This window comes from Eriocheir sinensis, chromosome 10, assembly GCF_024679095.1.
Source record: "Eriocheir sinensis breed Jianghai 21 chromosome 10, ASM2467909v1, whole genome shotgun sequence".
NCBI classification, from domain to species: Eukaryota; Metazoa; Arthropoda; class Malacostraca; order Decapoda; family Varunidae; genus Eriocheir; species Eriocheir sinensis.
The window spans coordinates 19,779,386-19,794,608 of record NC_066518.1 but is presented as its reverse complement, the minus strand read 5'-3'; the positions used below and the strand labels follow the sequence as shown (position 1 = coordinate 19,794,608).

The 15,223-nt window shown below is 43.6% G+C and overlaps 1 protein-coding gene across 8 annotated transcripts in view; it reads right to left on the bottom strand.

Annotated features, from left to right (window-relative positions):
• Positions 1–1,600: 1,600 nt before the first annotated feature.
• Positions 1,601–15,223, bottom strand: part of LOC126996667 (zinc finger protein castor homolog 1-like) — a 98,831-nt gene continuing 85,208 nt past the window's right edge. For 4 of the 8 annotated variants that reach the window (XM_050857376.1, XM_050857377.1, XM_050857380.1 and 1 more), the window contains 11 exons: positions 14,759–14,975; positions 14,349–14,533; positions 13,218–14,000; positions 12,510–12,710; positions 12,277–12,291; positions 10,884–11,207; positions 7,541–7,776; positions 6,941–7,167; positions 5,255–6,524; positions 4,476–4,699; positions 1,601–4,070 (listed from right to left, as the gene is read on the bottom strand). In XM_050857376.1, coding sequence (XP_050713333.1) covers positions 3,799–4,070; positions 4,476–4,699; positions 5,255–6,524; positions 6,941–7,167; positions 7,541–7,776; positions 10,884–11,207; positions 12,277–12,291; positions 12,510–12,710; positions 13,218–14,000; positions 14,349–14,533; positions 14,759–14,975 — 3,954 coding nt within the window. In that variant the 3' untranslated portion in view covers positions 1,601–3,798. The remainder of the gene's footprint in view (positions 4,071–4,475; positions 4,700–5,254; positions 6,525–6,940; positions 7,168–7,540; positions 7,777–10,883; positions 11,208–12,276; positions 12,292–12,509; positions 12,711–13,217; positions 14,001–14,348; positions 14,534–14,758; positions 14,976–15,223) is intronic. The other 4 variants (XM_050857379.1, XM_050857378.1, XM_050857382.1 and 1 more) reach the window with 4 other exon arrangements.

Genomic DNA, 15,223 nt, shown 5'->3' with positions numbered 1-15,223 from the left:
TTTTTAATTCTGTGAAAATAAGTTTATATTTCAATCTATATTCAAGTTAACAGTGTACTTATGGCAATGTTTTTTGTCTCATCATAATCTTTGACAGATTAGGCACTGTATATGCTCAATGGTGAATTTGCGTCGTTAATATTTCATGGTGATTTTGAAGTGTAAAGATATTTTATTATGCATCACAGAGATAGCACTGCGAGGCAGTGTGAGCGCAGAGAAAGCTTTCTGGGCCAAGCCGACAACTTTTCCAGCGCGGTGGTTGGCTGTCCCTTGGCCAGTCAAAATTGAAGGGCATGAGGGGGTGTGGCCGCCTGGAATATCCTGGTGAAACAGACTATAGATTCAACGCACAGCATATGGCACCATTTCAGACATGGTGCTGTCATCCAGGTGCGCTTTAGATAACTATGGTTGGTGTCACGAGAGCTGGCTGGGCTAAACCTTCAGGGATGGACTCGCAGACTTGGCATTATCATTGCTTGGGTGATGGAACTGCTCGGTCAAGGCCAATTCTTAACTTGTTCTTACGTGCATAAAATTGACTCCGTATTCCTACCCAAACCCTTTTGAGCTGTAAGGTAACATAATGCACCGACAGAAACTAATGCAATAATATCTTTCTTGATAAATGTGCTTTTTGAACTATTATAGATAAATCTGAAACGACACATACGGAATTTGCCGCAGGTTAGATCTAGTAAACATGCCATTAATGAGAGGCACAGAGACCGTCACCCAAGCAATGATGCCAAGTCCTCGAGTCCACCCCTGAAGGATTATACCCGTAGCGGGGGCCGACAGACCGACTCAATTGGCGGACGTGCCACGGTACCAACCAAGTCAGTCTCAAAATGTCAGTCTGTCGACGAGGGCGAGCGTGCCACTTGACCCCGCCAGCTCACGTGACACTAGTATGTAGTCCACTTCGTCTGTCTCGCGGGCACCATTTCCCCTTCCTCAGACCCTCTTCTCTAGACTCCTTGGGACAGAGGGATGACTTGGCTGTTTTTCAACGCCAATTTGCAAGAATTCGACACTGATTGCCACATCAAAATAATATTAAATACGTGTCCATATGATGTGATTTGTACATACTTGGGCATAATGAAGCTACTTTTTATCGTTTTATAAGATTTTTTTATTTTTTTATTTAATGGCTGCCGAGATATGACTTTTTACTTGGCCCATGCTGCTCATCGCTGCTCCACTTGAACGAAGTCGCTGAAGTCAGGATTGATAGATCTGGGCAGCATGTGGGTAATCTTCCGCCACTCGGTGATGGATTGAAAAATCAGCGTGTTTTGGTGGGACTCGAACCTAAGTCCATGGGCTCACCATTCGGCCAACGCCTCCCCGTAGTAGTAGTAGAGTAGTAGTGCAAGTATCATTCTTCTTCTTCGTCTTATAATTACTATAATTACTGTTATCATTATCTTTATTATTCTTATGATTATCATTATTATTATTATTATTGTTGTTACTATTATTGATTTGTAGAACAATATGTTTGTTGTGATTATAGCTTATTTTGTTTAGTTACACAAAATATGTTTTGGTGTTGACTGAATCCTTACGAAGGTAAATGAAAATCTGGATGTCAATGTATCATTTTATTGGAGTAAATTTCCCAGGATGATGAAGGTGGGAGGTCCCAAGGTGTGGATCCCGTTAGTCTACCTTGTGTCTGTGCGAGTCTTCGCTCACAATCACTATCTAAACTCATATTATATATATATATATATATATATATATATATATATATATATATATATATATATATATATATATATATATATATATATATATATATATATATCGACACACACACACACACACATATAACACTTCAGTCCTCAGAGGCCCAAAGACGTGACCAGTTCAAGGATTCGGACAAGTTTAAGGCAAGCAGGACTCGGGCACTGTGGCTAAAGACTCCTTCCACACTCGGGACCACCCACGCTAATAAATAGAGCTGTACATAAATGCATCAGCGGTGCTGGGTGAGCTGAAACTGAGGCTTGCAGGCGGTGCACCGTCCAGAGCGTGGGCGGAGTAGCTGCTTTTCGCGTGGCCTCGTTATAGCCTCCACCACACCCCTGCCACGGCTCCCACCACACTCACGACAACACACGTTAAGACAAATAAGGTGCAGGCATAAGAAATGGTGAACAGTTATAATAGCAGCTTAATAAAACCGAAATGGGTGACGTAAATGAGGAAGTGGGAGTAGGGGGCGGCGGAGGTGAGGCAGACTCACCGCCTCCTGTCTCACACTGACTGTCTGGCCAGATCATCCTAATACTACTTCTCTAAATCACAGCAAACATGACACTCTACTGCTTAGAGGCCTGAAGGCCTATCTTCTAGCCGAGGAGGTGCTTATAACTACCCTGGATTACCTCCCCAAACCATAGAATAATCCTCCTGAATGCCTGAGGACTAAGATGTCATGTCTCCCGCCGCAGCCTGCGCCATGCTGCTGATGCTGCCAGCCGCGGCAAGTTCAAAACAATTCTCTTGCGACAGGGGACCACAGACTTGTCGCAATTAATCTGATGCTGCCACCTTCAGAACACCGTTCATTACAGCTAAAGTTTGCAATACAAAGTGAACGAGTCGGTGATATACATGTACTGGTAAAAAGAAAAAAAAAATTACTGGTATTGGCTCGTTCTTTGCCATGAAATTGAAAAAAAAAAATGTTTGGCACTACAAGAAATAACTGAATGAGTACGGAATACTTGGCACTAATATTTGGTAACACTAAAGAATAAATAGTATAAAGTAACATTCAGCAAAGCTGTGTGTTGATGTGTAAGAGTGGACGATTCGGGTACCGGTGGCGGCGGGGCGGGCAGTGGTGGCCTCCGCCGGGCCAGCAAGCAACACACCAAATGTAGTACGTAAGACACTATTGTAAAGACACTGTTGTTTAACCTTCAACAAGGCACTCGGGTTTCATACAGGTCTGAGGTTTCTTTCCTGGTATTAAATACCAAAAGCATCACATATATCGAGGAATATTAGTCATGAATAAGTTGATTCTTATTTATCAACACTGTAACTCCGTAGACATCTAGACGGTAGGCAGTGGGTGATAGTAGGCCTGTAGCAGAAGTGGCCATCTAGCCACGCCCTACCACTGCCCTTGACTATAAGGCTCACTGCTACAACCACAACACCGCAGCACACTCACGGAGCCTCCCTACCTTTCCCTTTGTGCATCACGAGTATTCACTCCATGCAAGGTCAATGACCACATTATTGTTTCCTTAAAAATTTCCTGTTTCGCAATGAAAAAAAAAAAAAAATGGATACAAGACGCAGTAAAAAGTATAACAACTACACCACTTGGTATGTTACATGATATGTAAGGCTAATGATAACATGTATGCTATTGTACAAGGCTACAAGATGTAGCTTACACATGCAGCAGCGCTGGGCTCTAAAACGCGCCCACTCGTCTGGTCGCCATTCACAGCTACCTCTTCGAGTAGCTGGGATGAACGCTTTTTTTTTACAACACAAAAAAACTCTCAGACGACCACCTGTACACAAGCAGGGGTACGTGCATTACTAGACGTGCGCATGCACACACGCATGCGCACACGCAAACACATACGCCTTCAGGCACGCAGGTACACATGGTCTCTCGCACGCACGAATGTGCTCACACACACACACACACACACACACACACACACACACACACACACAAAGAAAAAAAAACATTAATGGTAGTGCCTCCGATGGAGACACGGGGAGCCTCTCCGCAGATTACTCCCCAAAGAAATTTCATTCCAAGTGTCGGAATTTGTGTGCAGACATCTGGCTGAGGCCTAACACCGCATACTGGCACTTTAGACAGTGGTAGTGGGTCTGCTTCTGGTTGTGGTTGCATCCTTGGATGCCACACGGCTGGGACGGCGTGAACTTCTCAAAGCCAGCAGCGTTGATGGAGTCACGTTTCTGGTGCTGCCTGCGATGCGCCACCACCTTGTTGGTGTCGGTACACACGAAGTCACATTTGAGGCAGTGGAAATGCGATGCCTTGTTCTGTTGTTGCCCTGTGTGTAAAAGAAGAAAAAAAATGTTTTTAGCGTATAAACCGATGCTCGAAGATGATGGAAAGACATTTAGAGAGCACTATGCATACATGAAAATCATCGGTGGGAAGACTATTTAAGATGTAAGGATATACCTGCGGCAGCTATATGTTGAGTTAAATTAGAAGAATGAAACTTATAGAAATCTAACGAATGAAACATAATGGTAGTGATGGAGTGCAGGCAAATGGGATGGTAACACAAAAACGCCTGACATTGGCTTAGTGTCGTCACATGATTACGTCTCAAAATACCTGAAAAACCCACAAACGAGTAAAATTAACTTCAAAAATATCTTACACAGCATCTGTGGTAACGGCCTTATGCAAACTAGGTACTGTTGGGGCGTAATGAATAGTGACTCACCTATCATTGAGGCGTACACACAGTCAGGACGGCCGCAGGAGATGTTTGAACGGAATTGATTGAAATCTCCGCCCATGAGTGTGTCCAGCCGCTCGTGGCGTGCCGTGTGCTGCACGAAGCGCGTTTTGTCGCAGAAGGAGTATCCACAGTCCTTCCTCATGCAGTGGAAGTGAGTCTGGTGCTCACGGTACCCGCAGTGAGGATACTGGCAGTCCTCATTGAACCTACAGGAATATAGAACAATATGAAGCAAAATACAAATGCCCAGGTTTTAAGGAAATAGAATGCAAAATGGATTACTGTTCTCTGTGTATCATATTTCACTCGACAGTATTTACTACTGCGACATAAACAACAACAATAACAATAGCTACTACTACTACTATTATTACTACTACAACTACTACTACTTCTACTACTACTACTACTACTACTACTGCTACTACTATAAACACTACTGCAGCTGCTGCTGCTGCTACTACTACTACTACAACAACTACTACTACTACTACTACTACTACTACTACTACTACTACTACTACTACTACTACTACTACTACTACTACTACTACTACTACTACTATAAACACTACTGCAGCAGCTGCTGCGGCTGCTGCTGCTACTACTACTACTACTACTACTACTACTAGTACTATTACTACTACTGCTACTACTACTACTACTATTACTACTACTACTTCTACTAATACTGCTTTTGCTGCTACTCCTACAATTTCTATCAGGAAAAATAGTTGAGTAAAAAGCCTTCATTATATTACCTGAATCGAATGTAACCGTCTGGCACTGGCTCATCTTTGAGCAAACGCAGAGAGTTATTGCAACGAATCTTCTTGGCTTCCTGGGAGTTAAAGTCTTCTGCTCCAAGCCTCTTTCCCAGCATGGCCAAGTGTGGAGAAGTTCCAAGGGAGGGGGACAACAAAGGGTTAGGTTCTGGACCCGACCCGTGCAACCCTGACAGTCCTCCAGGGCCAGGTGACCCATGCGTCAGGTCCCCATTGGGACGAACCCCGGGAAACATGAGGCCCTGGTGAGCCATGGCGGCGAGGGTTGGGTGGACCTGCCAAGCAGCCGGGGGCAACATGCGTGGTAAGGAACCAGGGAATATTCCTGCCATGCCTAAGTGAGGTCCGAAGGGGGATGGGAGGCCGGGGAAACTTGCAGCTTGAGTGTATACAAGGGGAAACTGTGGTGCAGTCTGGTGTCCAGTGAGGCCACTGCTGTTATTGATGGTGTTGTTATTGAGTTGTCTTGGGCTGCTGATGGAGATGCTTGGTGTTGTGCCCATGAAGCATGAGGTATTAATAGGGCTCCTCGGACTGCTAGGGTGTTCAATAGATTCCACTTTAGGTTGAACACTGTTTCCATCCTCCTCTTGATCTGCTGGTATTTCTGCATCCTCCTCTCCTGTATTGGTCATGCCTAGTGGATTCATTGGGCCACACGTCGCATGCTTGAGAAGATGAGGCTTTAATCTCTCGTATTCACTGAAAGCTTGATTGCAAATCTGACAATGGAAATGTTCCTTTTTCTTCAGTTTACAGAACGGCCTCCCACAAGAATATTCTGGGCCATACTGTTGGTGACGCTCTGGAATGTGCCAGTCTGAGCCCAGAGCTGCTGCTGCGGCTGCTGCAGCAGCAGCTGCTGCCAATGGTGTCTGATCTCGATTTAGATTCTGAAGGATGCGGGCTTGATAAAGGTCCCCTTGATGACTCATAGGCCGAGGCTGGTCAGAGTCTTGGTCAGGACGTTCTTCCGACTCGTTCTGTTCCATGCGGTCTCTGATGGGTGAGTGCATGTCATGAGGAAGCGGTGAGCGGCGAGTGGCGGTGATAGTAAGACTTCCAGAGACCGGTAGTGTGTAGGTTGTTGAGTTTTGAGGACGTGATGATGGCGGAATCGGTGTGACAAGCGCCCCAGCCTCCCCTCGATTGTTTGAAGACGGCCGCATACCGGCTGTAGTCGATGCAGGGAAGGGGGACAATGGGTAGAAGGTCCCTGATGACTTAACCACTGGAGGAGAAAAGTCTACACGTCAGTGTAATCTGAAGCTATGTAGCCAGATGATGATTATGTGGCAAATTTAGTTACCGTACTAAGTTATATATATATATATATATATATATATATATATATATATATATATATATATATATATATATATATATATATATATATATATATATATATATGTATATATATATATATATATATATATATATATATATATATATATATATATATATATATATATATATATATATGTGTGTGTGTGTGTGTGTGTGTGTGTGTGTGTGTGTGTGTGTGTGTGTGTGTGTGTGTGTGTGTGTGTGTGTGTGTGTGTGTGTGTGTGTTGCTTGCTTGCATAACAGTTAATGACACCGAACATGGTTAAAGAAAAGTGTATCTATATAGTGCCAAGTTACCAAGGGCCACAAACCAACCTTGTGACTTGCTGGGAGACTCAGGCTCTCCACTGGTAGCTGAGGTGTTGTCCATGGGGCTGTCAGGACGCAGCTTCTTCAGGTAGATGGGGGACTGGGGACCAAGGCTGTGGGAAGAACTACCCTCCTCTTCTTGTTGGTGCTTCTCAGCATGAGACTCGAGTGTCTGATATCGCACGAAGGAGAAGCCACAGCGGGTGCAGTGGTAGTGCTTGTTCACCTTATTGCTGGGGGAGTTCACGTGGTTAGTTGTCAGCATGTAGCTAAGACTATAGACATTCAGATTTCATCAGAGCACAGGTGATAAATGGTTCACATAAAAGGGTAGCGCACGAATAAATTAGATTTACTAGCCATGTGATAATTGATAAATATATATTCAATCGGGAATTTGAAGGAGAGTTCAATGAAGTCATGAATAGAAATGGTAGAAAGTTACAGGCTTATAAAAAAACTGGCTTGAATAAGTCAAATGGCCTACTGCTAGTTGAATCTTCAAGCTTTTGTATCTTGAGTTCTAGTTATTCCCTGTGTCCTAGATGGCCTTCAAGTGTCCGAGTCAACATTAATCCTCCAGAAATATGTGACCCAGTGACTCACCTTTGGCAGCTGGGTGAACGGCAGTCAATATTGCGGTCAATGGCGATGAAGCCCTCGGGGATAGGCGTATTTTCATGGAAGTCATGGGCATGGAGAGGCAGAACGTCAGCATGGGCAGTGACGTAAATGCAACGAGGGTGGGCACAGTGATAGTGCCTGCGACCCAGCAGTGGGCACAGTTGGTCCGGGCAGGGAACACCTTCTCCAAATGGATAGAACCCGTCTATTATCTCTGCCTGCAAAAAAAAAAAATATATATATATATATATATATATATATATATATAAATAGATATATATATATATATATATATATATATATATATATATATATATATGGCTGTTAGTCATGTTTAAATAGCAGGCGCCTTGCATGTGAAACTAAACTTATCAGTGTGGTGCATGGGAAGTTTTCTCTGCGTATTATTTTATCTTTTTCTGTGTTATTTTGAAATGAAAGGTGTAATGTTTGGATACTTTTGAGGTCTAAGAACAGAACATAAGGAGTCTGCAAGCGGCCGGTGAGCCTGTACAAGGCAGCCCCTGTGAACCTAACCCCACCTGACATCACTCCCCATGAATTTGTCTAATTTATTTTTTAATGTGACTATTGTATTGGCACTCACAACTTGACTGCCAAGCCTGTTCCACTCATCTACCACTGTTTGGTAAACCAATTCTTGCCTATGTCATTGATGAATCTGAATTTATCCAGTTTAAATCCATTACTACGTGTACTACCCGGTTCTCTTACCATCAGAACCTTACTAATATCCCCCTTATTAAAGTCCTTCATCCATATATAAACTTTGATCAAGTCTCCTCGTACCCGTGAATCATCTTTGTCATCCTCCTCTGTACCGATTCTAACATTTATGGTCTGGGCCTCCTCCAAGACCTTCCAGTTACCCACAGGAAGCACTCATGGTCTGGGCCGGATTGAATTTTCATTCACTCCCGGAATCAGCAACTTATCCGGTTCTGTTGGTATATAACGCGTACCAAGGTAGTAACAACTCTGTGATCACAGCTGTGCTGGATGTCTGGAAGGAAGAGACGCTCAAAACAAAGGGCTTTAGTGACAGTCTCTTCAGGCACGAGATTTATGTTCTTGTCAACGTCTGCTACTTGGTAATTTTTGCCTTGACACGTGTCATATGTGCTGATTCCGGGGCAATGAAATACATTACCAGCAAAATTACAAAAAAAATAATGAGAAGAATAAAATAATGTGAGAAAATGTTTATGCACTATTTTATTTTGCTATCATTATCTTATTCTACGTATAGTTTCCTGTACTGTTTACGGTATGCTCTGCAAATGCAGCAATGTCTCGTAAAAAAAATTTTGGCTCAACTTTCCTAAAAATCGTTATGGTAGCTTGCCAGTCTCCGACCTTCACAGCTAGACAGAGAGGTTGTGGTGTAGAGAGACAAAGATGATGGCGATAGTATTTGTCGACATGAGCTATGCGACTGTGTATGTAATTCACCACCCACGGCCTGATCACGAGCTGGTCTCGTTATCGCCAGCAAGTACCCCTTCCTGACCCGGGTAAGCTCATTATAGTCGATCTCTGATTACTGTCGGGACCTTCACGCACCACACACCCCATCCCCCGTGCTCAAGGGGGCACAGTAACCGCTCCTCTGTCTGTGGAAAAATCCTGGTGTGGCGGTAAGTTTCGTCCCCCTGATTTGGTTTGTCCCATCCTGATCTGCGCATGCGCGGGCTTTGCTATTTTATCCATTTCATTCACTGCACTGTCTTCTAATAGCTTATACTAAGCTTAACTTTGATCTTATGATTGTCCTTCTGTCTCCTCAGAGTTTTCTTCTGATTGAAGGTCAGGTTTATGGGATACTCTCCATTCAACAGTACTGAGCTACGGGGTCCGAGGCAGCCTTGAATTTGGCTTTTTTTTTTTAAACTAGCATGAGATCAATAGTAAGCTTAATATAAGCTATTGAGAGACAATGCAGTGAATGAAATGGACAAAATAGCAAAGCCCGCGCATGCGCAGATCAGGATGGGACAAACCAAATCAGGGGTACGAGACTTGCCGCCACACCGGGCCTGCTGAGCCAGAGAGTGAAGCCTGATAACGCTGAGCTACCGGTGTGTGTGTGTGTGTGTGTGTGTGTGTGTGTGTGTGTTCCCTCCTTTTCTCTCGTATGCCTATAACCGCGAGTCTCTCTCTCTCTCTCTCTCTCTCTCTCTCTCTCTCTCTCTCTCTCTCTCTCTCTCTCTCTCTCTCTCTCTCTCTCGTGTGTGTGTGTGTGTGTGTGTGTGTGTGTGTGTGTGTGTGTGTGTGTGAGAGAGAGAGAGAGAGAGAGAGAGAGAGAGAGAGAGAGAGAGAGAGAGAGAGAGAGAGAGAGAGAGAGAGAGAGAGAGAGAGAGAGAGAGAGATGCAGATAAGCAGTTAGGCACTATCGTCATCGCTGAGCGATGAGGGTATTCATGATTATTGTTCTATCACAAAATTAGGTTTTAATGCTAAATCTGTAATATTTCCTGTACCAGGAGCGAAAATTAATATTTTTTCGTCAAATACTTTAATTTTTCGTATAATAACTGTAATAATATAATAATAACAACAATAACAGTAATAATATTAATAATAATTTTCCATTTTAGGTTGCATTATAAAGCAAAATCATATGAATTTTCGAAAGGCTGTTGCTTTGACAGTAGCCTAGACGGCTATAGACTAGGCTTCATAATGCCGACATGGGCGTCACAGTATGTCGTTCGGAGGCTCCATGACGCCGACATATGCGTCATCGTACAGAAAGGGCTAAAAGCTGACTGAATGATTTCGAGGGAGTATGAGATAATATACCATGAATGCTAATTAAGTGTGTAAGTGGAGAGTACTTGGAAGGTGGTTCAGGACAGACTGTTTATAATTTCTTACTTCCCGCAGGGGTGATCCTGTTCCTTTCCGATGAAATTCGATAACAACAGGCCAAGATTACGAGCGATACGTTTTCTTTGGAATACAGTGTTTAATTCAATTAGTTTTTACGGGGTTTTCCTAAAAAGTTAATCAGTTTGAGGTCTTCACTAAAGGATGTTCTCATGTATCTTTAGCGACTAAATGTTAATCAGGCTTTCAGATATTTTGGTAAAGGAAAGACAGAAAAAGAGACGGACAACGACGAAAACATTATCGCCCTCCTCAACACGCGGGGGTGGGCGACGTAATGTCATGGTAGTCTCAAGGGAGTGCACAAACGGGGCATATTTAGAGGATCTGGAACAGCCTTATGTTTCCTCTTGGTGAAGTCTAGGAATCCACTAAGCAATATTTATGGAAGTTGTGTGACTCATGACTCACGCACCTGTGGCTGGAGTGGATTGGCGAGCAGTGGTCCGTTGAGGGGGAGAAGGACTGGCTGAGGGCCGCCGGGCATGACAGATGGGACCCCCGTGGCACACGGGCTGGTGGTGGTGGTGGTGCTGGAACTGCTGCTGCTGGTGCTACTGGGAATGGACAGCCGAGGTGGGGAGGCCTCGCGCCCCAGCTGAGCCAAATGTCCCAACGGCGTCATAGGGTGGGGTCCCATAGGCATGCCCACTGTTCCATGAGGCGGAGGGGAGTTCTTAGGCAACTTGAAGCTGGTAAAGATGGCCTGCGGGGAGTCATGGCCACTCGATACCGGGAGCTGTTGAGGAGGAAAATGCTACTGATGCAAGACAGCTGGTGTTAGGAAGCTTTGTCGTTAGGAGGGTTTCCTCAAGAATTTGTACACTTGACTGAGCGGTCAACTGGCGCAAATACGAATATTTTAAATGATACTTGTAATTCTGATCAGTAAAATATCAATGTACCTAAAAATATTTATCACACTGGAAGGTGTGTGTGTGTGTGTGTGTGTGTGTGTGTGTGTGTGTGTTTGTGTGTACATATATATATATATATATATATATATATATATATATATATATATATATATATATATATATATATATATATATATTGAACAAAAAAAAAAGACAAAATCCTATGGTGTAGAGATATGGATCTGTTCGATCTTATAGAAGCAGAGCTATACTACTATATGCGAGATAGACATGTACTTTACATTGATTATTAGATATTCCCTGAAACTGTCTCAGTTCGTAGTTCAAGTAGTAACTGATTTCTTTTTCGGTATTTGTGAAAATGTCTAATTTGGGCAGGCTGAATCTATCTAAAAGTAAATAACTTTTTGTAACCATTATTTAAAGTTTTGGAAAAAGATGAAACTGAGACGTGAAGAGCAAGTGGCCTCAGCGCCCTCACACGGGGCCCAATGTTCAGGTCTCGCGGACATGGCAGGTTAGCAAGCGGAACAAGGAAGGCTGGCCACTGGGACTCCGTGTTTTCGAGCCGAAACACTGATTTGCTATTAAGTAACAATAAATGTTTCCACTTACTTTAACTTATTGTAAAATGATCATTATATATATATATATATATATATATATATATATATATATATATATATATATATATATATATATATATATATATATATATATATGCAATACTCAACGGTGTCTGTAGCCTGCTATCGTTTATATTAATCGATTATATAAAGCATTGAATAATTATGGTGAAAAGTTCTGTTGGAATTGATTAATTTATGTCAGTACTGTATTAAACGTGTACAAAGCGTTAGGTCATGGTGCCATGTGACGAAATTAGTGAGCCGAGTGGGTCAGTTAGCGGAAAACAGTTCAGTAACTTACGTAGTCATTCCACACCTGAAAGTAATGGAAAACAAAACACAAAGTCAAACACTTGAACGAATACATTGGTGCGATCTCTTATAAATACAGTCCTATTAAATTAAATAACTGAAAACCAAAGTGTCCACTGTGGGACTGTCTTCACACTGTGTGACTAAGTGGAGACAGGGTAGCAAAGTGTTCCTGCCGTGGCCAAACATTACACTGAAAGGAGGGAGTGGCAAGTAACGCACCTCGATGACCCTGTTCTTGGGCGGGCGTCCGCGTTTACGTTTGAACATGGCGTCGACGGAGGTGACAGCGGCAACACCAATGGGACCGCCTGAACCCGGGGGTGCCAGGGTGAGGCGGCGGGCGTAGTCATGCATCCTGAAGTGTTCCAAACGGCGGAAGGGTTTGTCCCCTGCTGCCAGGATGGCCTCGCCACAACCTTCCTGCACGCACACATCGCCCACGGCGTTAGTAAACATGCCACTCCCACACAACGCAGTTGAAGGAAAAATATCTCTACACTTGCTGAGTTAATACAAATGTAACAAAACAACAAAATATAAACGAAGCAAAGGAAATACCAAATATTACCACGCACAAAAAAATCATAATGAAAGCATACAAAAACTTGTTTACTAAACAAACTTCATTATATTGCTGCAGCCCTTGGCATCAGCTCGAAATTATAAGTTAAAGGCTGCCATTAAAAAATAAACATTTGCATCAAATGAATTATTGTTATTACTAATGAATTATTATTATTATTATTATTATTATTATTATTATTATTATTATTATTATTATTATTATTATTATTATTATTACTATTATCATTATTATTACTATTATTATAGATAAAACTTTACCAGGGTCACTCATGATCCCAAAAGCAGCACACTGTCCCATAGCCACAAAATTAATTATTTTCTGCCAGGTACTGCAAAACTTACCCAGTTACAGTGGTAGTGGTCGGCATGGTCCTGGATGGGACAGTCGGGAGGGCAGGGGCGCGGGTCATCAGCCGGAGTAACCATTGTGTAGTGGTCTTCAGTGATCAGTGTCTGCTGCTCGTGCACTCTCCCGTGTTCCCGTGCACTCTCACGACCACGAAAAACTGTTTCACAGTCATCACAATGCCAGTGTTCCACATTGGACAAATCACAGCCAGGTTGACACGGCTCATCCCTCCCGTGGTACCTTAGCCAGCGCTCCCAGTCCCTCTCCTCGCCGCCTGCCATCCCTAGACTCAGGTCCACAGGGGATCCTGGCCCAGAGGAGGAGGAGCATGGCGTCGATGTTGAACTTGTGGCGGAGCCCCCATGGAAAAGTCCATGAGCTGCCGGCGGAGTCACACCCAAGAGGCGAGCCAGGGGGTGCTGGGATTCGCCAAGGCCTGGTGGCGGGAAGCCTCCCATTAACAAACCAGGAGCACGCTGGAGTCCCGGCGGCAAGTTGCCAGGTGTGCCAGGGGTGCTGGGAGGGGGGCATGGTCCTAACGGTGACGAAGAGTCTTCACTTCTCTGGTCACTATGACCCATGGGGACGCCAGCCAACGGGCCACCCATAGGACCCATTAGAGGGTTGACCAGGGGTCCTCCGTAGGAACCAAGAGGGCGGAGTGCCTCGTGCAGGAGTGGCGCCAGGGCTGGGTGCCCCTCTGGCACCCCCAGCATGGTCTGGGCAAGCTTGTACTTGCGGTAAGCCCTCTCGTGATCCTGGCGTTCATGTTTTCTCTGTAAGGAAAATAACAATGAAAGATATTTCTTTAATTAATTTTAACCTGAAGATTCATAAGCATCCATCCACCTCTGATCGCCAGTATGGGTTCCGCAGGGGGCATTCTATAGGTGATCATCTTGCTTTCTTAACTGACTCCTGGTCATCCTCTCTTAGCCGTTTCGGTGAAACTTTTGCTGTTGCCCTAGACATCTCGAAAGCTTTTGACAGTCTGGCACAAATCTTTGCTTTCTAAACTATTTCCCCCCCACCCCCACCCATTGAGCTGTCTCCCTTGCTGTAAAAAAAAAAAAAAAATCAACCAGAAAACTCGAGTTTAAAATCAGTGCATTGTTGATAAGAACCTTGTGGGCGAAGATCTGGCCGGATGAGTGTAGGACGTAGTTGCACTCGGGTCTGATGCAATGGATGTGGTTGACAACCCGTGAAAACTTGCACCCTTCGTAAGGACATTCTTCTTGTTTCATAAACTTCTTAAAGCCGTCCTTGATCAGCTGCTCGTCCTTTATATGGTAAGTCTTATGTTTTTCTGGAAATATATGAATAAATTACGAAGTTATTTTAAAAGATGAGAAATGAAATTATAAAAGGCTATTCAAAATGTGCAACATAAATAATGCCAAAACCCACATGAAAAATATATAAATTAAACCATCACAACAATAACAGTAACAACAACGGCACATTAAACTCTTAAAACTATTAATAGTATATTGTTATGAAAAAAAGTAATAAAAAGGTTGTGAGTGCTCACCCATATCGGCTTTGTTCTTGAAGGTATACTGGCAGGAGGTTCTCATGCAGTGGAAGTGTGTGGTTCGTTGGCCGCTGAAGGCACACGCCGGCAACCCGCAGTCCTCTGAGGCGCGGAACCTCTGGAAGCCCTCCTGCATGATGGCGGAGTCCTTGCGGTGGTAGTTAGCGTGCATTTGGACGTCCGACGTGCTGATGTAAACCTTGTCGCAGCTTTCCTGTGAGAAGACGTCGCGAAGTAAAGTACGACAGTTTGATCATGGTTACTCCTCTCTTCCTTGCTGATGTCTGGCATGAGTCATCGCACGATGCCATTTATGCATGGAACAGTGATAAATAAACGGCAAACATTTAGTGTTTGTGATGTGAACTGTAACTTTACTAACATGGTGAGAAGAAAGTAATTCCAAGATGAACATGTGCCAGGGAAGAATATAAGCCAGCACTAAATAAATTACATATGAAT